The sequence below is a fragment of the Giraffa tippelskirchi genome, chromosome 9 (assembly GCF_054371585.1).
Source record: "Giraffa tippelskirchi isolate mGirTip1 chromosome 9, T2T-mGirTip1v1.2.pri, whole genome shotgun sequence".
NCBI classification, from domain to species: domain Eukaryota; kingdom Metazoa; phylum Chordata; class Mammalia; order Artiodactyla; family Giraffidae; genus Giraffa; species Giraffa tippelskirchi.
In genome coordinates, this window is record NC_137283.1 from 116,506,232 (window position 1) to 116,533,471 (window position 27,240).

A 27,240-nucleotide genomic window follows, 5' to 3' on the forward strand; every position below is an offset into this window, starting at 1 on the left:
ACTTCATTTTAATGGGGCTTCCCTGGTGGCTCAGATGGTAAAATGTCTGTCTGCGATGCTGGAGGCCTGGGTTTGATCCTTGGGTCGGGAAGATCCCCTGGAGAAGGAAATGGCAACCCACTCCAGTACTCTTGCCTGGAAAATCCCATGAACAGAGGAGCCTGGTAGGCTACAGTCCATGGGGTCACAGAGAGTCGGACACGACTGAGTAATTTTACTTTTTACTCACCTTCTGTTTAAAATCAGGTCTGTCATCTCTGTTAGAGTGTGATCTCCTCAAGGAGTGGTATTCTATGTGCCTTGCACTTAGTAGGTGCTCATTTAATGTTTGTTCAATGTGTTGTCTGTATTTACTCTTTAAATGGGCAATTTCATTTACATATTGAATTGGGAAGAAAACAGTTTCTTAAATGAATTATACTAGCTAGTTTTGGGGGGCATTTGCACTTATTTTGAATATGTTATAATTTGAATAAACTTAAATTGAAGGGTAGTTCTGCATTATGTTTTATCTGTAATTTGTTTTGAAGAAATCAGTTAAAAGATTTGTAATTACCTAAGTTTTGGGAACATTAGCATAGTCCCCCTGAGCTAATAATTCGTTACATTTTCTTAGACCTAGAAACTGATACCAAGAATGGAGATAAAACCTTAAGTGTTTCAGACTACCAAGCTAATGATCTAATTCTATACAATACTGCTTATTAAACTTTAATTTTAGGAACTTCCCCTGCAGTATTCCACTGCAGGGGATACTATTTTGATCCCTAGTTGGGGGGCTAAGATCCCACATGCTGCACAGTGTGGCCAGAAAAAAAAAAAAAAGTTTAATGTCAATGCTTGATCATCAGTGACTAGTATAAATATACATTTTTAAGCTTGCTATTTAAAATGTAACCATAATTATTTCACTATTTGAAAAAGTATTGAATCTGATTTAGTAATTGATATTCTTATTGAAGGGATTGATACAAGGTAGCAAAGTTAGAAAGAGATGCTCTGTGCTAGGAATAGTACTTGCATTTTGACCTTCTGAGCCTACAGATGACACAGTAGTTACTTTAGGATTAATTCAAGCCATCAGTTGCTAGAATGATTTTTTTCTTTTCCCCTGAGGTTTATAGGAATATGTTTACTACATGGTGGTCATGTATCATTGTAAATGGAATTAAAAGTCACCTTTTTACAATGTTTTTCTCTGTTGATATTACAAATAAGACAATGAAATCTATCCTTGTAATTTTTGTTTCTATTTTACTTTTATTGATGGCATTCTTTGTTACAATTATTCTTTTGTTGTAATAATGCATTGGGATTCACAGTATCTTGAAAACTCAGGCAGTACAGTAGGAAACATTGGTTTTTGAAAGCTCTTATCTTTCTTCCTCTACTTGAGGCTTTTCGATGGAGTGGCAGAATTAAAATGTCAAGTCTTGGATCTATTCTGTCTCGTAAGCAAGGACAGTCATGCTAGTCGGGTACAGTGAGTACCCAGGCAGGAGCTGCATTGTCTGGCTTGGGAACTCCACAGCTGTTAATCGGACTGCTGTTGTAGTTTGTCACCGCCGTGTGTTTTTTGATTGAAGGAAGGCTACAGCGGTATGTCTGCCACTAGACTCTTCTAGTGATGATTAAAAAACGGCTGACCTCCTTTCATATTGTTTTACTAAGGTCTTTTTCTTATGACTGTGAAGTTGAGGAATATAACTTGCTCTTGCTGAGTAGAGAGATAAAGGGATCATTTGTGGAAAAATTGTAAATTTTTTATATGTGAAATAAAGTCAAATTCACAAAAAGGGCTTCTTTTATAGGCAGTCTTTTCAGCTTAGAAATATATGCTTCTTGACTTTTTTTCCCTTTAGTTTGAGCTATCACTAAATTAATGGTATTGTTACATTTTTAGTATCAAAGATTTATCACTTTAATCCATTATTAGGTAACATGATTTTAAAGGTAGACTAGCTCTGCTAACTTAAATTATGTGTTTTGCATTCTTATTTTTAAAGAGTTTAACAAGGAGGTTTGAACTGGTTGAACCTTGATACTGCAAACTGATTAATGTGCTGCAGTTGTTAGTAGCTCTCTGACCAGTCTTTTTTTTAAATCGAAATGGTTCAAAGCACAACTCTTAACAATGAAGGTTGTAGATGTACCTAAACACATTAATTTTATTCAACTTGATGAACTACCTTTTAACCAACTTTAACAGTTTAGAGCAGAGAATGTAAATTTGTGGCTAGGATACAATAAAAAAAGCAAATGTCTAATAGTTTAAAAGTTAAGAATTTAAACAGCTTCATTGTTTTTACTCTTTTAGAAAAGAGTGATATTACAGCTTACATATCAGAGTATAGTAAAGGCTCATTAAAAGTCATGTCTGAATTAGTAAAATGTTCAAATTGTAGAATAAATTTATAGACTTGTAAGTTGAATTAGAGGTCTTTAGTTGCTGGAGAGACTTTTTACAGTTGTATCTATAGATGATATTTATAGGTAAACATGGGTATTTATTGACATCTTTCATTTCAGTCCATTGAATATTTCTCTTGCATGGAATTTGCACCATTCTAATTTGCTTCTTTTAGTTCAGTGTTCTCTTTTCAAGGTATAAAAGTCAAGTTTACTTCAGACAGTATCAAAATTATATCAATTTTCAAGTTTATTGAGTCTGAATTGGAGATTATTTCAATATTTAATAGCTTCTGGGACACATATTTCAATTTCCTTCACATGTAAGTATATTTTAGGAGTGAGTAACATGGTATGGATTGTTGTATGTTTACTTTTATATCCTACTTTGTATGTATTTAAATTTTTGAATCTTGCATTAACTTTCAAAATACACTTAAAGAGAATAGTGAGCAGTTCTGGGAAATATAATGTGCTGATCATAGGTGAGTTAATAAATAGAACTTACTTTCATAATTATTGGGGAGGAATATTAAAAGTTAATTATAAAACATATCATACATATAAAAGAACATGTACAAATGTAGTTTTAAAAATATAGTTTAAAGCATACTATAAATACTATTAGCACTCCTCCCTACCACCACCACCCCCAGAGTTAAGAAATAGATTATTAGTACCATAAAAGCTACCTGTTTCTTTTTTTCAAATACTTCTTCCTTAGCATAGTTAACCACTCTTTTGACTTTTACAGAAATCATTCCATAGTTTTGAGAGCTACTTCTGTATGCTTAAACAATATATTGTTTAGTTTTATAAAACTAGGTAGCAAGCACAAATTTAACTGCCTTTATTGGATGATTCCCAAAAGATGAGTTGAGAGAATCTCTGGAACATAGTCTGGCTTTGGCTTCCCAACTTATAATACCTCTTTCTGAGCAAATCAGTAGGCAAGATCATGAATGTGTTCTGAGTCACACCTGTCAAAGTCAAGGTCAATTGACAGAGATTAGAAGAGACCAGGTATTAGTTCTCATCCCAAAAGGTTGGAAACTGCTCCGTGTTTTCTGCTTCTGAGTTCATCATGGCCCACTTCATGACGCTCAGGAATAGGCCCAAGCAGAACAATTCTGGGGTGGTAATTTGTGTCCTTTCCTGGTCAAGGCAGCAGAGCGGGGAGGGGAGATGTAACACGAGCAGCTCATTCCCTGTACATTCTATTAGCAAAGAAAAACATGGTAGAATGGCAGAAGGGATCTTGGTGTCAACAATATGTCCATCTTGTGAGTCTCACTGCCCCAGTCTAGATTGGTTGCCTCCCACGTTAGATGTGTAAGCATCATTCTGAAATTCTTCCTAACTGTCCTCCTGGGAATTCCCTTTGACTCTCTTACATGATGCCCCTCGTGTTGCCTGTAAACCACTTTGTTATCTTTCTTTGTTTATGTTCTCATTTGGTGATGTGTGTGTATACATATGTATATTTTTCCTTTTGATTTTTCAAAAAGTGGCATATACTAATACATGACCGTGTCTTTTTGAGGTAACATATTGTAGCAACTGTCCATATCAGAAGATAAAAAGTTTCCTTTTTTAAAAAAAACACCTGTTCCTTTATAACCAGTTCTAACCATTTCCTTATTGATTGTCCCTTATATGTTGTTCCCAATGTTTTTGCCTTTATGAACAATGCTCTGATGAATAATGTATGTGTGTTGTTTCACATGTCTGTAAGTATATCTGTATAAATACAGAAGTGAGCTTTCTGGGTCAAATGATACATACATGTGTAATTTTGATAGCTATTAGCAAATTGTCCTCCATAGGAATACAGTTTTCCCTCTGTCAGCAACATAGCAGATATGGAGAGTGTTTTTCCATAGCCTCACCAAAAGACTGTTGTACCAAACTTAAATTTTTGCCAATCTGATAGGTAGAAAATGGTATCTCAGGGTAACTTCAGTGTACATTTTTCTCTTTTTGAATAAAGCCCAATATCTTTTCATTTGTTCTTATTTTTTTGCCCATTTTTCTACTGCGTTTTGATCCTTTGCTGATTTCTAAAAGCTTTTTGTGTACTAGAGAGGAAATATGTTACCAAGTTTATCATTTGAGATATGATTTTGCCTATAATGTGGCAATAGCTTTTTTTTAATGTAGAGTTAAACATTTTTTTGTTTTTGAATTTAAAAATCTTAAAAAAAAATTTTTTTTTATATGGCTTCTGGATATTGAGTCTTAGTTGGAAAGGCATTTTTACTTCAAGTTTATAAAAGAATTTCCCCATGTTTTCTTCTGGTACTTTTATGATTGACTTTTATCTAAATCTTGATCTATTGAAATTTACCCTGTTCACGATATTTTCATTTTTCCCATTTGGCTATCCTATAGTTACCTAAACTGTATAGTATGTTTTCCCCACTAAATTGGTAGCACTAGAATTATACTAATTTTTCATATTATTTGGGTTTATTTCTCAACTTCCCCTTGGTTGTGTTTGTTATGTTTAAGTACTAGATTTATCCTTTCAGTTATGAAGATTTTAATGCATTTAGTCAGTCATCTCTTACTACACTTTCCTCCCTGCCTCCTAGTTTTAATTGCTATTCTTATTTATTTTTCCATATCTAGGTAGAACCTATCTCTCCCTTCAACCCCTCACATTAAAAAAAGAAAAAGAAAACCCTAAAATCTATATACTATTGCCACTTCACTGGAATTATGTTAAATGAATAAATTGGGTGGAAGGTGAATTGAAATGTTCATAATGATAGGACTTATCCAAGAACATGTTGTGTCTTTCCACTTGATCAAATTTTCTTTTGTATCTTTCAGAGGTATTCCTCATTTAGATATTACACATTTGTTTAGTTTATTCCTAGTTATTTTATATTTTCAGTTGCTATTATAAATAGTTTATTTTCCTCTATATCTTCTAACAGTTCTGTTTGTGTGAAGGTGATTGACTTCTTTATATTTATATACTCCCTATTAAATTCTCATTATTATAGTAGCTTTTTATTTCATTTAGTTCGTCTGGCTTTTTGAAGTAAAAAGTCATATCATCTGCAAATAATTTTGTCTCTTTTATACTTTTATATCGCTGAGGTTTATTTTTCTGTCAAATACATCAGTAAAACTTTAATACAGTGGTAAATAGTAGTAGTGAATGGGGGTATCAAGGGATTTGATCTTATTTTTTTCTCAGTGTATATGATGGCTTATATTAATTAATGTTATTAGATTTTCTTAATATCCCTGTATTACTAGAATAAAAGCCTCTTGGTCATACTATAATCTTTGTGTTTTTTTTTTATTGTGCAGCTATATTCTGTTGCTGATACTTTATTGAGAATTTTTTTAGGTGATATTATATCTGTGTGTATACTCTTGTCAGCTTTTGCTACCAATATTATGCTTCATGAAGATAATTTGATAGTTTCCCTTTTTCTGTGTCCTGAAACATAGGTTTACTGGAGTCTTCTGTGAAATTATTAGGTCCTGGAGGTTTGTGTAGGGAATATATAATTCAGTGACTTTAATGATATTTTTTTTTCTTCCTTGAAAGCTGGAAAATTTTCTAATTTTTTTGAAAATTATCTGGTTTTTTTTCTGAATTTTCAAATGTAATTACCTAAGAGTTGAGCAAAGTGGTCTCTCATGATTATTTGCAATATCTTTCATTTAGGTAGTGATTCTCCATCTTTGTTGTATGTGATGTTACGCTTTTCATGCTTCTCTTTTTTTTTTCACGCTTGTCTTGATTTAGATTAATTGGTGGGTTTATTTATCCCTGATGGCCAGAAAATCAGCTTTTGGTTTGTTTATTTATTCTCTTCAATTTCTACTTTTATCCTCTTAACTCTTTCCTTATAATTGTGTTCAGTTTGATGTCCTTTTCTAAATGTATAAGTTAGCTGCTTAATTTGTTTTTAATTCTTTTCAATTGATTTACATATATAAAGCTGTTCTGAAGAGTGGAAAGTATCTTGGATTCTGACATATAGAGTTTTCTTAACTCGCTGAGAAGATTGCAATTCGGTTTAATTTCTCTTTGACATGATAATTTTTTAACAAAAGATTTATGTATCATTTTCATATCAAGAAATCTAAGTCAAACTGGTTTCACATATATGAAAACCTGTAATTAAGACTTTGCTTACTACCTTTCCCCTCACCCCACTGTTAAAATGTGAATTAGAGAAGATTACATTTATCCACAAAGAGGGCCGCAATTAGTGTAAAAGATGATAATTTATTAGCTTAAATAAGTCTTTATTTTTGGAATATATGTAGTTTTATTCTGAGAGTTTTTAGTGAAGTTAGATCTTTTCTAAACTATATGTAAGAGGTGTAGAACCATAAGCCTTATCATTTAGTAAGAGCTGCTGATGACTTTAACACATGATTTTCATTGATAACTAAATTCAAATAAAATAACAGTTAAGTTCTGGAGTTGTCTTCTTGTTGTGGACAATATTCTGGACTTGTCATGTATGTGTATATATATATATGTTTATACATGTGTGTGTATATATATATGTAAAATAATCTATATGGAGGTCATAGTGACTAGTTTAATAGCTTCTTATGTATTACGACTTTCTTCATAGATAAGAAATTTCATATGGTCTGCTTGTTACTTTTTGTCCTGATTAAGGAGTAAATCATCTTAGGGACAGAGTAGGGGAGAAGGAGGGAGGAAGCAAGAGACGGGGAGAGATGGGGGATAGAAGAAAAAAGGAGAACTTATTCTAAACCTGTGAAAAATGTTGACAGAAAAATACTTTAAACACAAGAGAGAACCTGCGTATAGGAACCTTCACTTATTTGGGGGAGAATCTGGCAACACAGAATTATTCATGCATGGAATTTTAGAACTGGAGTAAAGGACATATTTAACTTTCTAAAAATTCAGTCATTTTATTTTACAGACTAGGGAACTGAGATCCAGTGTATGTTGCTGTTTGAAAATCCTCTTAAGAGGATGAAGCTTGAGGCGATTGTCACTGAAACCAGATTCTTGTCACAGGAACACAGAATAATGCTTTGAAAGGATACATTCTAGTATAGATTCTTAAGAAATTCTTATTGCTTTGTTTTATAGCGAATACAAGCTGGCATTCTAAAAGCATTCAACAACCCAACTACTAAAACTGCTGATGATGAAACTAGAAAAAAAGTCAAAGGTATGTTGACAGTTTCAACAGTTAGAATCTATGTGAATTAAAAAAAAAAAACTAATATATACAGTTCAACTGATGCACTTAAGAGAAGTATCTTGTGGGAGATTTGAAAGGTTGTGGAAAGTAGCAACCTCACTTGGAAGTTCACTTTTATCATACTGTATCATTTTTCATTTGAAGTGTGCTTATTAGATAGTGGATTTATGGATATTGTCTAGTCTTAGCTAGACAAAATGCTTCAGTGTTCCAGAGATTCCTTCAAGGAAATCATTATTTAAGAGGATACCATTAAGTCAAGCATACATGTCTACTCCTAGTGTTGACTCTTCATCAGCCAAAATGTGAGGCAGAAACAATGATTAACTAACTGATCAAAGCTGATCATTTATAATGATCAGTATTTAAATGTAGGTTTATATCCCATGTTATTAACAATTTACTGTGTCCTATAAATATATTCTTCCTTGAGGTAGTAACTCATTTTTAGAAAATGTTTAAAAATATTATTTCCTATTTTATTGAATTCTCTTTTCTAATTCTGTTTTTTATAGCATTATATATAAAGCGTGTCTATATAAACAAATATAAATACATTAAGCTTGTATATAACAAAACTTTATGTGCAGTTGAAGGTTCAAGATTTTAAAAAATAATAAGTTGTCAATTATGGTCTGTTCTTTTGTTTTGAGATAGTGCCATCTAGTGTATGTTTAGAATAACTGTTCTTCTTTTCTTTCACTCCTTTTCAGTTTTATAATCTTACTTATTTTCAATCCCTTGTACAATTTTCCTTAATGAAACATCTTAGTTAAACATAACTTCTAAATAGTTACCATCATAATTAATAGGTATTTCTTGATATGTCCAGCTAAAAATCTGTTGTCATTCAGTGCTTCAAGTAATGTTTTAAAATGATTTCAATTGTTTGCATGAAATTTGAGAATAGAGATCCAAAAAGGATGAAAGAGAAATTTGAAAGAGGAGTGACTAGGTTTTTAAAAAAATTTTTAAATATATTTTCCCCGTGGTTTACTGTGAGAAATTTCAAACTTCCATTAGAAAAGTGTGAAGCCCATGTGCCTGTGGGAGAAGGCACTGGCGACCCACTCCAGTCCTCTTGCCTGGAAAATCCCATGGACAGAGGAGCCTGGTAGGCTGCCGTCCATGGGGTCGCTAAGAGGCGGACATGACTTAGCGACTTCATTTTCACTTCTCACTTTCATGCATTGGAGAAGGAACTGGCAGCCCACTCCAGTGTTCTTGTCTGGAGAATCCCAGGGATGGAGGAGCCCGGTGGGCCGCCGTTTATGGGGTCACAGAGTCGGACACGGCTGACACAACTTAGCAGCAGCAGCATGTGCCTGTGTGCCCATAATCATGCTTAAATTACACTTGATTCATGTTTCATCTGTTCTCCCCCAACTCCATATTATTTTGAATCAAAGCATAGGCATCATTTTCTTTTATTTATAAATATATAAATATGTAATATATAGCATATAAATATAAATAGCATAATTTTAACATTTTTATGTAACAGGAGTTAAATACATAGCTAAGTTATTAATTTCCATGTTAGTTCTTTATGATTTGCAGTGTTTACTTGTCTTTTACTACTCTGTTGTTTCCATAGTTATGGTCCTGGCATTTGTAGCCCTAAATCATAATCTCTTTTCTCATCCCTCTGTCTACCTCTAGTTAGGCACAGAGGCTTTTTAAAGAGTTTAGTGGGTGCAGTTGAGTGTGGTATGAATAGTGGTGATTCCTCTACTTATTTTACTTCTTAAAGTTTAAGAACAATCAGTTTGTTATTTATTTGAGACTACAGTAGTTGATAGTCACATTTTCTCTATAGAATTGCACAGAAAATTATAACATCATATAGTAAAATATATTATTAAATATGGGTCCCAGATTATTCAGATTTCTTTTGATTCAACATTGTTAGGTTGATGGTTGATATGTTTTTTGCATTAAAAGTATTATTTTTACAGCATATGGAAGAGAAGGTGTGAAAATGAACTTCATAGATCGTATCTTTATTGGTGAATTAACTAGCACGGTCATGTGTGAAGAATGTGCAAATGTAGGTACTTTGGAATTCACTTCAACACAGACTAGATTATAGTAACATTGTTTTTATTGTTTTCTTTCACATGTAATCATCAGCAGTCATTTTTATTTGTGACAGATGACTACATAGTAGTTTTTGAAAGTCTTTTAAAAATATATACTTCACTGCTAGAAAATAAACATAATGTATAATTTTTAAAGTAAATGTTATCTAAATTTTCCTCTTGACACACCTGTGAAGTTCATTTAGCCTATTTTAGTATGAGCTATGTGCTAGCTACTCATTTGGAATGAAAATGAAAGAGAAACTTCTGTGAAGAGAGTAACTACCTTAATATCATTATTCATTGCCCTAAATTGTAATCCCAATAGAAATAATTCAATGTAGTAACATAATTTAGGCTGATCTTCTTTAAAAGTTTACATTTATATGACTTGTTGAATTTTTTTTTTAAAAAGCAGACTTGACTCATCTTTGAATTTAGTGATAATTTCATTTTGAATGCCATCTGTACTGTAACAGCTTCTTAAGGGCTGTATAAATTTTTACAGGATTTTCAATTGCTTGGTAAGGAATATTTCTGGAACTGTATGGCATATAATAGGTTTAAAATTCTGTCAGATTTTAATAATAAAAGAGAGAGTCTTTATGTCTGTCTGCCTATCCCAGATTGTAGAGTACCTTTCCTCTCTAATCTTATAAAATCAGGATTATATATCGTATCTCCTTCAAGCCTGTCACAGTGAAGCACAGAATGTTTCATCATGATATTGTGGTTGACCCTTGAACAGCATGGGTTTGAACTGCAAGGGCTCACTTATACACAAATTTTTTCAATAAATACTGCTAAAGTCCTACACAATCTGCATTTGGTTGAATCTGCGGACGCAGAATCCCAGATACCAAGCACCAACTGTGAAGTTATGCTCTAATTTTTGACTATTCAGTGGGGTGGAGGTCAGCATTCTTAACCCCCACATTGTTCAATAGTCAGCTCCACTTAGGTTTCTAGTATATTCAACATAGAAGTTGATTTCTTTTTTCACAAACTATAGAGTATCTGTAGTTGCCATGGGGTCACAAAGAGTTAGATACGACTGAGCGACTGAACAACAAATGTGTTGCTATACTCAATTAAATTACTATTTCTTCCAGGAATGCTTTTTAACTTAAGATTTTAAGTTTCCTGGGAAGTTTGATTTCTTTAGGACTTTATAAAACTACGTTGTCTACATTAGAATTCTAACTGAAGTTGTCAATGTGTTTTCTTTTTAAGATCTCCATGGTGAAAGATCTGTTTATTGATATTTCACTTCCTATAATAGAAGAAAGGGTAAGGAGAAAAACCTTAAGTCTTTTTGGGAAGGACATTTGTAAATTCATAACGTAGGCATTTGTTGAGTATATTATCAGGTATCTGAAAGTCATTACTCTTTATATACAGTAATTGAGTTTGTGCAGTGTATTTGATATTGGAGTTTGTATATGTATGAGTGATGGATGATATAGTTCCTAATCTCAAGGAATTTAAGCCCTTATGCTTTATATTTTGAGAATTAACATTTAGGAAATTATATTTCAAGTGTTACAAATATTAAAAAGTAGATGATATCCAGAATTTATTTCCTAAAGAAGTTTTGTATTATGTACATGCTATCTATATAGGTTTCAAAACCTGTACTTTTGGGAAGAATAAGTAAATATGGAAGTTTACAAGAGACAGATAATGGTCAATACAGTGGCACTGTTACTGTAGAAAATACTCATCAACCCAGAGCCATCAGGAAGCATTCTTCATCTAAAGATATGGTAAGATGATATGCATTTGTGAAACATCCTGCTTTTTGAAACATTTTAGTAAGAAAAATTTTTTAAAGTATACAAAAATAGAGAAAAAGGTATAATAACCCCCCATGTACCCATTTTTCAGTTTCATAGTTGTCATCTCACAGCTAGTCATGTATTATCTGTCCCACATTTTCCTCCTCCTCATCCTAGATTATTTTGAAATAAACCCAACATATATCTAAATGTATTTCTCTAAAAGATGCTTTTTAAAGACATAACCATTGTATCATTATTGAACCTAAAAATATTTAAAACTTCTTAATAGGACAAACATCTAGTCATAATTTTAATTTCTGTAATTGTCTCATAAAATATTTGTTTTTGCTTTTTCAAGCATATTTGAATTTAGGATCTTAAAAAGATCTATAGATTCCCACGTCTCTTAAATGTCTTTTAATCCACAGATTCCACATTTTTTTTCTTTGCAATTTATTTGTTGAAGACATGAGATCATTTTTTTTCAGCAGTCAAACCTTCCTACATCAATAGCAATTCATTTTGCATATCGTGGTAGTTAGTTTTGCATGCAGTAATTCATCTACATGTTCTTAAGAGATGCCTCTGTTCCCTTTGTTTCCTCTCTAAGGCAGTTAGAACTAAAGGCCTAAATAGGTTTAAGTTTGATTATTTAATTTTTTGCAAGAAAACTTTTTCAAGTGATGGTATGTATTTCCATCAGGAGGTGCATGTCATGTTTGATATTTCTTTTCCTGTGATGTTATCAGTAATTGATGACCATTATCTAACCCACTGTTTCACCAGGGACATACGTGATTTATGAATAAAGCCATACAAATTTAAAGACATCCATTCGAATTTGCACCTCTTTTAAAAAAAAAAAAAAAAAAAACTTTTTTACATGATATGATTTATACTAACTTGGCAAATTGATGTATTACCAGATTTAACTTACTCTATTCAAAAGTCCTTGAAGGGGTAAAACTACAGAGATTGTGCAGAGGTTTACACTTGAAAAGCCTCCAGCATAGCACTGTTCCACAAAAGTCCTGTTCCCCATCCATAAATAGGTAACCATTAAGTTGGTTCCTTGTGTAAAAGTTTATTTTTAAATTAGAGCTTTTTGTTAGCATACTGTTCATTGTAGTTTGGGTAGATTTAGGAAATGGATTTCAGAAGTACTAGAAATAGTATTTTAATAATTGTGGAATGTTTAAATAAGACTTATTAGCATTTATTTTCAGTAAGGTCACAAGATTCTTTTCTCTGAAAACACTATCAACTTACAGAATGAACTAATTCATGGCAGAAAATGTACAAGAAAATCATCGTCTGGAGAAAATAAAGGTGCTGTCATATACCATAAAAATGAAAGCCTTGAGGTGAATAGAGGCTCTTCATTGTCTACAAGCATCCTTAACACCGAGTCATCTCTGATTGAAAGCCCCACCGATGGCAGTGAGAAAGAAGACAGCCTTTCTGAAAGTAGCGTTGATGCTGACAGCGAGGCTTCGGAGTCTGAGAGTGCTCCGAAACAGACTTTGTTGTTGAGATCCAGCAGCGGATACTACACGCACAGGAATGGACACCCTCACTACCCGTCTGAGAGTGAACCACTTACCAGGGAGGGTGACCATGGTGATGAGGGAGTGGCTGAAGCTATTTCTGAACTTCATTTGAGCAGCACTATAACTCGAGCTAGGGATTTTGACAGAGAAAATCAGCCACTAAGTGTTTCAAATAATTTGTGTTTTTCAGAGGACAAGCATATGGTGTCTCAGAGCCCCCAAAATGCTTTTCAGACCCTCTCTCAGAGCTATATAACCACTTCTAAAGAATGTTCAGTTCAGTCTTGTCTCTATCAGTTTACATCTATGGAATTGCTAATGGGGAATAACAAGCTTCTCTGTGAGAACTGTACTAAGAAAAAACAGAAGTACCAAAAGGAAACCACTTCTGCAGGTAAATATTTAGCCTAATTTTTTTTTTAAGTATTCATGGGTTATCTGATAATCAACGACTAGTGGGTTATAGATCCCACATGGAGGAACCTAAGAACCTGTCACCATACATTAGCTGCTTGGAGTCAGGGGTTGTCTTATTCATATTTGTACCTTAGCACTGAAGACACTGACTGGGCAGGGGAAATTTTCAACAGAATCTTGTCCAAATAAATTGAAGAACAGGAAGTATCCATCTCTACCTTGAAAATGCAAATCCACATAATCTTATTTCAGGGAACTAGCTATCTGAAATCTTTCCAGAAATAATTTCTGTAAAACTTAATTGCAATACCAGTGAGATTAATGTCCTTCACAAAAGTCAGATCATGAGATATAAATTTGAAGATTTTAAGTAATTGTATATTATATAGCTAACTATATACTATGTTTTGTTGACAAGAGAAAAGTAGAAAAGGTTGATTTGTCAAGTAGGAAATTTTTGGTATACCTCTAGCCTTGATTAAATGAAGAGAAAATTCTGATTCTTAATGACTTTTAAAATGTAGGTTTTATCATTCAGGTATAATAAGCCTAACAGATAGGGAGATGATTGCCACTGAAAAGGTAGTTTATTACTGAAGTGTAGTTCCTGAGAGGAGGGGGCACACTAAGACTGCCACCAGGGCCACAAGGGGAAGCACCAGGGTTGGTCAGGAGCCAGAGGGAGCAAGGGGGAAAGAGCAGTCCCGTGCCTTTATTGTGGTTGCCGAGGGAAGGAATGGATGAAGCAGGGTAGAAAGGTTTAGAAGTGAATACTTTCTGTGGGCTCTGAGGTATAGGGGCTGTCTCTAGTGGTCTGGTACCTGGTTCTGGTGTGAGTAGGGCAGGTGAATAGTGACCTAGAGTATCAGGGCCCAGTAAAGGAGGTGGTTGGGTAAGGGCTTTGGAATATATATGAAAGGCACATTTAATTTGTTTACTATCTAGGAATTAGCTAGCTCTAGAAAAGGCCCTTTCTAGTGTCAGCAAGGCCCCAGATGTCAAAGCATCAGAATGAAAATATGATTAATATATTAAAATTAATGTCTAGATGGGAGAGGAAGAAATGCCAGCTTATACTAATCCAAGTTAAATATGCAATTGGCCATATTCAAATCCTATCACAAGTCTTCTCTAACAACCTCTTATTTTTTTATTAATTTATTTTTAATCGGAGGATAATTGCTTTATAATGTTGTGTTGGTTTCTGCCATACATCAGCATGAATCAGACATAGATATACATATATCCCTTCCCTCTTAACCTCCCTCCCACCTCCCACCCCGTCCCACTCCTCTATATTGTCACAGAACCCCAGGTTGAGTTCCCTGCATCATAGAGCAAATTCCCACTGGCTATCTATTTTACATATGTAACAACCTTTTATGGAAATGTCCGATCGTTCCCATGGTACGTGATCTCCTTTCACTGCAGTGAGTAATGACCCAGTTTTTTCAACTACAGGTATGTTTCTGGTGATGTTTGACTGGAAGGCATTGAAATAAGTCACTTCTGGTCTATCAGCTTTCCAGCTTCCAGAGTTGTGTTGCAAGTGTCACCTCCCCTATTCTTTGTCCTTGTAAGTGTGTGCCTTAAAAAAAAATCCATTTCATATTATTGAAGTTTTAGGAATGAGTTGAGGCTCCCTGTAATCAGAAGTCTAATTTCTTTTTTAACATTTTCAAAAATGTGGTATAATGCTTCTATTTAAATGTTTACTATACTATATGGGCAATAATGTATAAGATGTAATTTATAAATAAATTTATTATATTGTATCTTATGCAGAAAAGAAAGCAGAAGGGGTTTATACTAATGCCAGGAAGCAATTGCTCATTTCTGCTGTTCCAGCTATTCTGATTCTCCATCTTAAAAGATTTCATCAGGTAAATTCTCTTTAGTAACATTATACATATTTTCATCATATGTTTTGCAGAGCCCTTAGTCTTGTAAAGCTTCCCAGGTGGTGCAGTGGTAAGGTATCTGCCTGCTAATGCAGGAGATGCAAGAGGCACGGGTTTGATCCCTGGGTCGAGAAGATCCCCGGAGGAGGAAATGGCAGCCCCCTCCAGTATTCTTGCCTAGAAAATTCCATGGACAGAGGAGTCTCGCAGGCTACAGTTCATGGGTCGCAAAGAGCTGGACACAACTGAGCAACTAAGCATACACACACAAGTCTTATAAAGTACTGTCAAGGATTAGATAGTAATTTATTGAATTTAAAAATTTTCTTGTGAGATTTACTGCTCTTTCAGCCATGATAGCTTACAAGACTTTTCTAAATAAGATTGTCTAATTCACAATATTTGAAGATTTAGCTAGTATGGTAGGAACTTCAGTGGTGTGTGTGTTTGTGTGAGAGAGAGTGTGTGTGTAGGTTTGTGTCAGTGGAAAATAGAATTTTTAAGGAACCCTTAGAAGCAGGGAAATAACGAGGTACACATAGCTTTCTGAGGTCTCATCCCAATGGAGAAGAGTTCTTGGGCTGAGTGTGGTTGGCTGGGACTAATTGCAAAAAGGGCTACAAGGCAGGCCTCACTTTTCTAGGACTTTAGTGGGAGAGAACCTATTTTTAAAAGTTTTCCTCCAGTAGTTTATACTTTAATGTCTTATCTCATTTTTTTTTTTTTTGCATTTGATAAAATGATTTTAAAGTTACTCCGGAAGAAACTTTAGTAATTAAATACTGTGGTCAGAATTGTCAGTAAATTTGAGTACAATTTAAAGTCTGTTGTTATGATACAGGATGAATCTCAAATCAGTTGGGAAGGAGGCTAGGTTATTCTCTAAAGGACTTAAGAAAGGTGTTTGAAATAAAAATTTAGAGCTTCCTTCTAGACCATATATGTTGATATCAGTACTATTTTTAGACAGATTTTTTTAATTGTATGAGACATTATTGAAAGACTAGAAGAAAATTTCAGGAAAATTACTAACCTGATTCTTTTGTGAACAATTTTATAAATATAAAACTCTTGAAAGAAATCTCAAGAGATGGAAAGCTTTGATGATATATCTGTAGCATTTCAGGTGGGCCACAGATGGACTGGAAGAGATTTTTCTCTGTATCTCCATCCCTACCCACGGAAATTAGATGAAGTTCTTGATTTTCTATAGCCAACATTATAGAAACTCTGTGGAAATGGCCATGGAAAGCAGAAGCAGATGTATTGTGTCTCATTACAGTACATCAGAATGCTAAATGGAAGGTGTATATCTGCAAGGACTTGGTATGAACTTGCTAGGGTCATGCCAGATTTGAGAATGATATACCACGGTTATTTTATATTTGGTACTTGCATCCCTTTTAGGTTAGGAACAACCTACAGAAGGAATTCATGCCCTTACAGGGAAATTTTTATAGACGTCTAGGTCCCTTCTTGATTTCGGGCTAGATGTAATGTCTGCAAAGCCACATTCTCATTGCCTGGAACTGTGAAATAGAGGGATCAGAATCTCTAAGCAGTGTCTCTGCTTCTAGCTTTCTTGTGTCCCTGAAAACCTATTTCCCCATACAAATTTTAGAGTTCTGTATTAGAAACATCCACAGTACCTGAGAGATCTCAACAAGATAGAGCTCTTGGTCATAAATATAGCAAGTGATTAATATTGAAAATAAGTAAAGAACTCTTAAAGATCAATAAGAAAAAGATCAAGATTCTAATAGTAAAATGGTAAAGAACATGAATTGACAGTTCATAGAAGAAGTAAAACATGCCAAGAAAATGTGAAAGGAAGTTCCATTCTTTCTAGCAAAACAAATGCAAAATACAATGACAGTGAGATTCCTCTTTTAGCCTGTCCAAAATGGCAAAGATTATAACAGTGTTGATAGAAGTCTCTTCTCTTAAGGGGTAATTTTTCAACAGCAAAGTACTGTTTGGGGAGTACACATAAGCCTGACATGATCTCAGACATTGCAGGTATCAGCTGCTTTATAGATGTCACCTGATAAGAAAAAAAGGAGGCAAACAAGTTGAATACAGATTAATTTTTCCTGACATATGACTTCATAATTTAATGTCTGATAATCAGGTTAAGACTCCTAAAGATTACTTGAAAATACAAATCACTGGCAATATTTTGGTCAAAAAATAAGTTGTTTTTTTTTTCTTTAAAGAACCTAAAGATTACTTGAAAATACAAATCACTGGCAATATTTTGGTCAAAAAATAAGTTGTTTTTTTTTCTTTAAAGAACCTAAAGATTACTTGAAAATACAAATCACTGGTAATATTTTGGTCAAAAAATAAGGTGTTTTTTTTTTCTTTAAAGAAATATAAGAAATAGGCAACAATCTGTAGTAAGTGTTATATAATTAGTATGAAAATAAAAAGACTAGTCATTGAAGTAAGTCACGAAAGCTTTTCATGAAAGGTTGCATCTGTATTAACTTTGTCTACCCAAACATCTCAAGATTCAAGTATCTTCTTATTCTAAGAGAGTCCATTTTTATTTTTGAGTTTCCTATCCAATATACTTGATGGTCTGTCAGGAAATTTTTATTATCACTTAACGCAAATATACATATTTTAAGGCCTGCCTTTGGATACTAAAAATAGAGAAAGAAGTAGAGCTTCTTAATCAACATGAAGATTCATTTTGATTTATATAATATGTAATGTTTACTTTTATTGATAAAATGAGTGTTCAGGCTTTTTTCTTTTTAATGAATGAATATCACTGAATTTTAGAACTGAAAATGACCTAATTTAATCCATTTATACCCATTTTCTGCCTTGATCTAGATAAGGTTGTCTAGAGTCAAGTTAACTGTTAACCAGTCATTGAGTCAGGCCTGTAACACCAGACTCTTCAGTTGAGTACATTTTTAGGTAGCATATGTGTCAATAGCTTAGCTTTAATCACATTGAGTTTATTTTTCAGTGTTGAAATGCACAATGAAAGTAATTATTTTCGTATTGTCTGTGGTAAAAAGTACCCATGTAAATGAATGATCTTTGCAGTAAGTTTATGAAACCTAATTGAGAACTTAGTCATATATCAGTTTTGAACTGTTGATGTTTAATAGCTATGAAGAAATGAACTTTTTGGATTTCTTTTTTGGTTTTAATTAAAATTAACAAACCCAATGATCTATAAATTAAATTTGTTACAATTTTTTTTTTTTTTTTTGAGGCTGGTTTGGGTCTTCGCAAAGTAAACAGACATGTAGATTTTCCACTTATGCTTGACTTAGCACCATTCTGTTCTGCTACTTGTAAGGTATAGTATATTATTAAGATATTTAATTGTCTTACAAATAATATGCTTCAGAATAGCCTATGTATTGTTTATTAGACCATGTCTTTCTCCCTCCTACCCTCTGTCTCTCTTGTCCCCTTCCTCCCTTTCTTCCTTCCATCCAACATTTAACACACTGAATATGACTTTTGTCCTTTGGGAGACAGAATAAGTTGAAAAGATGCATAAAGCATGAGTGAGGCATGATATTCATGATCAAAGCTGCTTGTAAATGCTGCTAGAGTGGGATAGTTGCTGAGGGAAATAAGCAGATTTTGTGCCCTCTCCTGTTCCTTGTGAATGATGTGCTTAATTGGCAGTAGTTTGAAGAATTTTCCTTTCTTTTGTAAACCAATGTACTAGTGCATTGTCTTTCATGCCATTTCATGTATGTAACTGAGACTAGTGTACTTGCCAACTGAGTACAAATTTAAAATTACTAATACTTTAATAATCAGACATAGAAAGCAAGCTGGTTTATAATTGCTTGTGCTTATATGTGAGAACTAACTATAGGTGAAATTGATGACTTTGTTTTCCGTGTGGAAAACACACAGTTCTGGGGTAACTCACATATTGTCCTGCTCAACATTTCTGGTTAGCAATCTAGGTTTTGTGGTACATAAACTTATTGAACTTAATATTTTCAATACATTGATCAATCAAGACAAAAATATCTTAAATGCAGTTTCTTAGTGAATCCAGTTCATCTACTGAGTAATACGAGCACTTTCTGCCGATTGTTTACATTCAGTATTCATAGAATTTGATAATGTGGCAAACAAAATGTCTAGCAAGCTGTGTATTAAACTTACAAAAACATATTTTTTAAAAGTACCTATTATGGAGAATTTCCAACAAACACCAAACAGCACAGTACAAATGAACCTCTCGCCCCCAGACCCTACATATATGGCCAGTCCTGCCCCATCCACATACTCATCTACCTCTTCCTTTTATATTAATTTTTTTCTTACATTATTTTGAAGCAAGTGTCAGGTATCCTTTCATTCATAAATCTTTTCCTCTATGTGTCTCTAAAAGGTAAGAATTACCCTCCCCCCCTTTTAAACATAACCACAATACTACTTTCACGCTAAAAGAATTAGCAGTACTTCTGGGCTTCCCTAGTGGCTCAGACGGTGAAGAGTCTGCCTGCAGTGCAGAAGACCTGGGTTCAATCCCTGGGTCGGGAAGGAGATCCCTGGTTCTCCCTTGGAGAACGAAATGGCAATCCACTCCAGTATCCTTGCCTGGAAAATCCCATGGACAGAGGAGCCTGGCAGACTACAGTCCATGGAGTTGCAAAGAGTCAGACATGGCTGAGGGACTTCACTTTCACTTTCTGTCTTCTAACATATATATTTCCAATTGTTTAGTAAATTCTTGAAATGAATTAGTATCCAAGTAAGGACTACATGTCATGATTGAAAAATACCTCTCTTAATATATAGTTTCCCTCTCCCATCTCGGCTCCTTGCAATTTATTTGTTGAAGAAACTGGATCATCTTCTGGTAGTTTCCTAGAGTTTAGATTTTGATGATTATTCCTTTATCCTCTTGATTTCCTACAAATAGGCAGTTAGACCAAGAGAAGCTTGAATAGATCCTCATCCCACCCCCGACTCCCACCCCAACCCCTGATAAGGCTGTTTCATAGGGAGTGTTCTGTTCATCAGGTGGCACATAATGCCAGTTACTTTTCTGTGATGTTAGCAACCAGTGTTGCTCAATGAGTTCATTAACAATTACAGAATGGTGATATCCTGTTACTCTTTCTTCATTTATTTACTGGAATACCTCTATATAAAGAGAAATTCCTTTCATCTCTTTAGTTATTTTACATTATAGTTCTTTTAGAAAAGGCAGGATAAGTGCTCAATTCTTTCCCCATCCCCCTTTTAAGCCAGTTTTCAGAATAATGAATTTACTATCATTCTCAAACTGTCATCAGTAAATTTATCATTATGAATTCATGGATTTTAACACACTAAATATGTTTCAATTTACTGCACTCTTAATTCATAGTCTAATACGTCTAGTGGGTCCATTGTTGGCCACTAAGAGCCTCTGCAGGTTGGCTCCTGGGTTCTTTTGACATGACTCCTGTGGTTTCTCACAGAGTGATTATGCCACCAACTGGATGTTCATTTGCTTATTTTTAAATTTTCATTTTTAGGGATTGTTACTTAAATTTTCTTGTTGTTTAATAATTACATAAAGTATTTATGTATTTCTAAAGTCAAATGTATAAATCAAGGTAAATTCAAACAAGTGTAGGTTTTCTCCATGTCTGTTTCTACCTGTTTCTTTCCTCCCTTAAGAGATAACCATTTGTTTCAAATTATTATTTATTCATCTATAATTTTTAAAAATATAAACAAATAAATACATATCTATTATATATATATATATAATATCTCACCTCTTTAACAACTATAGCTTACAAGATGTATTCTTTTTTTCTACCGTATTAACATTGTATCCTGGAGAGTATTTCATAGCAGTATTTAGAGATAATCTGCACTCTGTTTTTCAAGCAGCATAATACTCTGTTCTATGGATGCATTATAGTTTATTCAAGCCATCCCCAGTTTATGCCCTTTTGAGTCTACAGTTTTCTGGTATTACAAATAATCCTGCAATCACTTGTCTGGTGCATGTGTTTTTACATATTGCTCATGGTACTGATGAGATAGAGTCCTAGAAAACGGATTGATAAATCCAAGAGTAATGCACGTGTAGCTTAGCTAAATAACATGAAATTTTTCTGAATAGAGCTACCCTTTTGCATTCCCATATGTGAGCACTCTTTTTTCCCCACAGCCCAGGCAACAGAAAAGGTCAAGTTTTTGCATTTCGCTAGTCTAATACAGGTGGGCAAGTACCCCAGTGTAGTGTTAATTGCTCTTATTTTAAGTAGGATGTGCCTTTGATTAAATTTTCCTTATAATAAGGTTTCACTAAATATTACTAATTAATTTGAGTTTTTTTTTCTTTGTCTAAAAGAATGTAAGTGTGGGAGGTAAAGTTCTCTATGGTCTCTATGGCGTAGTGGAACATAGCGGATCAATGAGAGGAGGTCACTACACCGCTTACGTGAAAGTGAGAACACCCTCCAGGAAATTACTGGAACACATCACTGGAAAGAAAAATGTACCTGGTATGCCACCCTAAGTTTATTTTATTCTTAAAAGCAAATTAATTTATTGTTTTTCTGGAAGTAAGTTTTTTCATGGATACTTCATGTGGATTCACTTTGTTAAGTGAGAAATACCTTAAAGAGTACCTAGATAATCTTAAATATCATAAAACTGTACCCTTCACATCATGTGAAATGGCACCCAGTTTTTCAAGGTGTTAAGTCATTGTGTGTTGCAGTGAAATAGCATTTTATTTAACAGTATCAATAGTTTTTGAAGATATACCAGGTCCTCAGAATAGAGCTGGAGTTAAAAATTTGCTTCAGTCATCTATATATTTCTTTCTTTCTCTTTTAGTGTAAATGCACTTTTCCTTAAATAAAGCTATCTACTATTTTACTAGATATTTAAATGCTCTTAATATTAATGCTTTGAAAGAGTTTATTTTGGAAGATGTTTAACCCCAAACAGCCTTATGCAATAAAGTCTAACATTAGATACATACAGCTAATGATAACTTTTGTGTAAAGTCAGAACATACTTATTGTAAAATTATACTTCTTTTTGTTTTGTTAGGTTTGAAAGAACCTGACAGTGAATCAGCAAGCCAATGGGTCCATGTTAGTGACACTTATGTGCAGGTGGTTCCAGAATCAAGAGCCCTTAGTGCACAAGCATACCTTCTTTTTTATGAAAGAATATTATAATTATTTGTTAATTAGTAGTGATAATGATTATTTAGGTCACTTTTATTTAAATGCTGCAGTGTTAATCACAATATGCAATGTGCCTTTGTAGTCTTTTCTGTAGGAATAGCATGTCCCTCAAATGTTCCTGAACATTGTTACCATTTTGGTGAATCCTTTTAAAGTAAATTTACTAAATGCTTTCAGGGACTTCCCCAGTGGTTTGGTGGTTAAGACTCAGCTTCCACTGCAGGGTTGGGTCCCTGGGTAAAAGAACTTAAGATTCTGCATACCTTGTGGGGTGCAGCCAAAAACGAAACAAAGTAAAACAAAACTGAATGCTTTCAAACTTATATCCTTAAAATAAACATAAACACATGTTTTTAAAAACTTATTTGTCCTGGAAAAAAATAATAGAATTCACAGTAGTAAGCTCTTTTCTAGTGTGACTTATTATAGGCATTCAGAAATGATGCTAGCTAAGTCAAATCATTCCTTAGACAGTGTTTCCCAAATGTGAGTCACATACCACTTTTCTGTTTTCATGTGTGTGTATATATATATAAATATGTGTGTGTGTGTATATATATACACACACACACACACATATATGTGTATGTATATATGTCTCCTGTGCCATTGTTTATTATTCTTAACCTTATTTTTTAGCCTTTTTAAACCATAGTCTTATTGATATTTTGATCATTTTTGATAAATATTTTGATCATATTCCACATTTTATGTGCTAGTTATATTTTTTCTAATAAGTATTAAAATTAATGTATAACTATTAAAGAAAAATTGTTCACTCATGTAGCACTCCACTTAAAATCATCTCAGGGCTATCCAGTGGTATATTACCTGGCTGTGTGGGAAACATTGCTGGAACATTTACTATGCTGTGCTTAGTCACTCAGCCGAGTCCAACTCTTTGTGAACCCCATGAACTGTAGCCCGCCACGCCCCTCGGTCCATAGGTATTCTCCAGGCAAGAATACTGGAGTGGGTTGCCATGCCCTCCTCCAGAGGATCTTCCCAACCCAGGGATCAAACCCAGGTCTCTCGCATTACAGGCAGATTTCTTTACTGTCTGAGCCACCAGGGAAGCCCAAGAATACCAGAGTGGGTAGCTTAACCCTTCTCCAGTAGATCTCCCTGACCCAGAAATTGAACCAGGGTCTCCTGCATTGCAAGGGATCCTTTACCAGCTGAGCTATCAGGGAAAGAAGCTCTTTTTGTAACATATACTTACACAATTGGCATAGTGACTTTATCATTTTTTATATGATTCAACCATATAAAAAAGTACCACTGTAACTTCAGTAATATAGATTTACAAATAACATTGATTAGCTTATTGCTTTGAGTTTTTGAGAACTAGAAAAATACTAAAATATTTTATCAACATACTATTTTCAGCCTATTCATGATGGAGTTGAGAATAATTTACAGGTGATTAACCAAGATCAAAATGTATTTATAGATAATTGTAACATGCAGAATTGGTAAATAGAAGTTGTTAATCCATATGGGACCATAGGATACTTTTGAAATGTAAATTACCAAATCATATTTGTAAATGATAGAAAATTATATTCTTACACGTAACAGGAAAATAGAATGCATTTTCTAGTTCTGTAGAGCAGTAAATATTAATCATGATTTTGGGGTTTTGAGATCACTTTTCGTCTTTAGTAAGCATCATTAGTAAGTTCAACTAGGTTTTGTTTTTATTTTAATGGACCATTAAGTTGGCATTTCTGATTTTCTTTTAAAATAATTAATAGCAAAATAAAAAGAAAAAAACAAAAACAAAAAAAAGAAAACAAACAAAAAAAAGGTAAAAAAAAGAGAAAGAAAAAAAAAGACAAAGAAAAAAAAAAGAAAAAAATAAAATAAAATAATTAATAGCAAAATGATGGTATTTCCCCCCACCCCTAGAAAACAAATTATTAAGCTGTCAAAACTTTCCATGAAAATGTTACTATTCCTTAGGCTTAAATGTTTTAAAAATGACTACTTTGGTGTTACATTATTAAATCAAAACACATAACTGCATGGTTCAAGCATCCTCATCATTAGGGCTCATGAATGATAGTACGGGCAGGTGCCAGGTAAGTGCCTGGTCCTAGTTCATTCTCCTCTTGTTAAGGAAGTGGCTATAGATAATGTGTGGAAATATTTAACCAAGATTCTGACCCTTCTTAATATTTAAGTGTATATAATATTATCAAGGTTATTAGTGCTGCCTTTTGCTATGTGGATGAATGGAATTGTGATTAGTGTTAAAGACAGTAATAATATATGAAATTCACAGCTTTAAAAAGTCATTGCATAAACTCTATTTTTAAGCTGTCAAAATTTCAGTAGTAGTGATTTCCTTGATTTTTAACAGTGAAATGATGGAAAAATATATCTTTATATAAGTTAACCTGTAAACTCAGGTTGTATCCTGTAAAAGGTAAACAGTGTTTAAAGGTTTTCTCTTTAACTTTAATCCATTAACATTGAAGACTTCAGCACCAGAGCAGTGAAATTTTTTGGAAAACTATTAGTTAAATCTCTTTATTCAACTCAGCCATCTTGGTAATGACAATTAAGTTCAGTTCAGTTGCTCAGTCATGTCCAACTCTTTGTGACCCCATGAACCGCAGCACGCCAGGCCTCCTTGTCCATCACCAACTCCCAGAGTCCACCCAAACCCATGTCCATTGAGTCGGTGATGCCATCCAACCATCTTATCCTCTGTCGTCTCCTTCTCCTGCCCGCAATCTTTCCCAGCATCAGAGTCTTCACTCCCCCAAATATAAATGTTAAGTTGCCTCATTTTTCTCCTAGAAAAGATGCCATTAAGAGGCATGCACGTTTCATTGGATGTCACCTGCTTCTCATTTCATTGATAGGTAGATGGATAGATGACAAAGAGAAGAAAAGAAACAGGGAAAGGAAAAAAAAGAAGAAGGGGAAGAAATGAGCATTCTTTTCTGTTTCCTCTTGGCTTATCCATTACACAGTTAAGAAGAGATTGTGAATAATCCCTGAGGACAAGCATCAAGGAAAAGTGCCTAGTTCCTTTTTTCATTGATAGGATGCTAGGACATGAACTAGGGCTATATTTGTTAATTAGGAGATCTAGTAAACATTATTCTGAATACCAGTTAAGAGTGACTTTTCATTGAGTGAAACATTGTAGCTTCAGAACATTAACTCAGTACTCAAGTACTACAGTAGTTTTTACACATAACTTCATGTTTATTCATTAAGTATATATTTTATTTATCTTCCAGGAGTCAGGCACTGGACTGGCACTATTTTAACATGTTTTAAAATGAGGCCTGTGTAAAATTTAGACATTATTCTAGAAGTAATAAGATACTTTTATTTTCATTTCCACAGTGTTAAATGAGTTAATTCTGAAATTTGTTTTTTTTTTTTTTAATGGCCTAAAGTTAATGAATGCTTTGCTTTTCCAGGTCTGCTAGTAATGGAATAAATTTTATTTTGATATCTAAGAATTGACTAAAATTAGCTTTTGTGATAGAGAAAGTATGTTAAGTTACACATGGATCTACATTTAGATTTTTGCTTTTATTTTGAATATTTCCAAAGCACATTTGCAAGGGTATTAAATTATGAAGCTAATTTAGTAACAGTAGCTTCCAGATGACCTCAGGAAATAGTACTAATCAGTGAGAATGTTTACAGATCCTCAAAACAACTACCATAGTGTTTGGCCAGATGAATTTAAGAAGTAAGACGAGAGTTTAGCTTTATTTAGAAACTGGTTTACAGTGTATACATAACCTCAGTTTTCCCTCATTATTCCATATTTAAAATGATAAATTATGTGAATATTTTTGACATAACCAAAGTATGTTTATATTTTAAAGATTTTGTCATGTAACGTTTTTAAAACTGATGTAAAGGCTACCATTTTGAATGGCCATGGAGAGTGGTGTCAGTTCTAAGAGTAGGTGATACTTGTTTTCTTACTGTGAATATGCCAACAAAGCTATTTTACTATGATATATTTAAGAGCTCTTAGTTCGCATGTGTGACTTTAGTCAGTGATTTTATATGGCATCTGAATAAAATTTCCTGAGGATTAAGCTGTGAAATGTATCAACTTCATCTTATTTTTGAGGTATAAAATAGTATCTTGCCTACTTTTACTGAATTCATCCTCATAATTTGTCTGCATGTTACCTGAAGAAATAAGGCTAAGCCAGATGTGTACAATAAATGTGACTCTTTATTATCTATTGCATTAAGAAAGACTGTTTTTAGATATTTAAAATGTTCTGGTTCATGTAGAAATGCATCAGTTCAAATCTATTTAAAAGATAGATAACTATATTTTTAATTTTGAGTAATAATGATTATATATCATTCCTACTATTTTATCTTTTTCTGCAGTGTTTTTGGAAAATAGCTATGTAACTTATGGAACATTTGGTGTTACTATATAAACATGCAAAATAAATATTAAATTCATATTTACTTTATGTTTCAAGACTGGTCCTGGAGTCTTTTCAGTGCACATTATTGACAGAATATTTTGTGTATCAACACTGTATCAGCTTACTTAGCTATATTTAAAATATCCTTCATATTTCAGAAGTTTATTGTTTCAGAATAAAATACCTCATGGGCCTCTTTCGATTGCAGTATGTAACAAGGGTGAGTCTTCATCCTTTCAGATGTTTCTCA

General features: G+C 33.6%; 1 protein-coding gene across 13 annotated transcripts in view; it reads left to right on the top strand.

The window, feature by feature from the left end:
- The window catches only part of USP45 (ubiquitin specific peptidase 45), a 55,926-nt gene extending 28,893 nt beyond the window's left edge, over window positions 1-27,033 (top strand). For 5 of the 13 annotated variants that reach the window (XM_081529129.1, XM_081529128.1, XM_081529133.1 and 2 more), the window contains 9 exons: window positions 7,517-7,598; window positions 9,590-9,681; window positions 10,946-11,002; window positions 11,335-11,478; window positions 12,765-13,437; window positions 15,246-15,343; window positions 18,597-18,683; window positions 21,711-21,864; window positions 22,421-22,920. In XM_081529129.1, coding sequence (XP_081385255.1) covers window positions 7,517-7,598; window positions 9,590-9,681; window positions 10,946-11,002; window positions 11,335-11,478; window positions 12,765-13,437; window positions 15,246-15,343; window positions 18,597-18,683; window positions 21,711-21,864; window positions 22,421-22,551 — 1,518 coding nt within the window. In that variant the 3' untranslated portion in view covers window positions 22,552-22,920. Of the gene's footprint in view, window positions 1-7,516; window positions 7,599-9,589; window positions 9,682-10,945; window positions 11,003-11,334; window positions 11,479-12,764; window positions 13,438-15,245; window positions 15,344-18,596; window positions 18,684-21,710; window positions 21,865-22,420; window positions 22,921-25,184; window positions 25,349-25,433 lie in introns of those variants that run through there. The other 8 variants (XM_081529126.1, XM_081529125.1, XM_081529124.1 and 5 more) reach the window with 4 other exon arrangements.
- The last annotated feature ends 207 nt before the right edge of the window (window positions 27,034-27,240 follow it).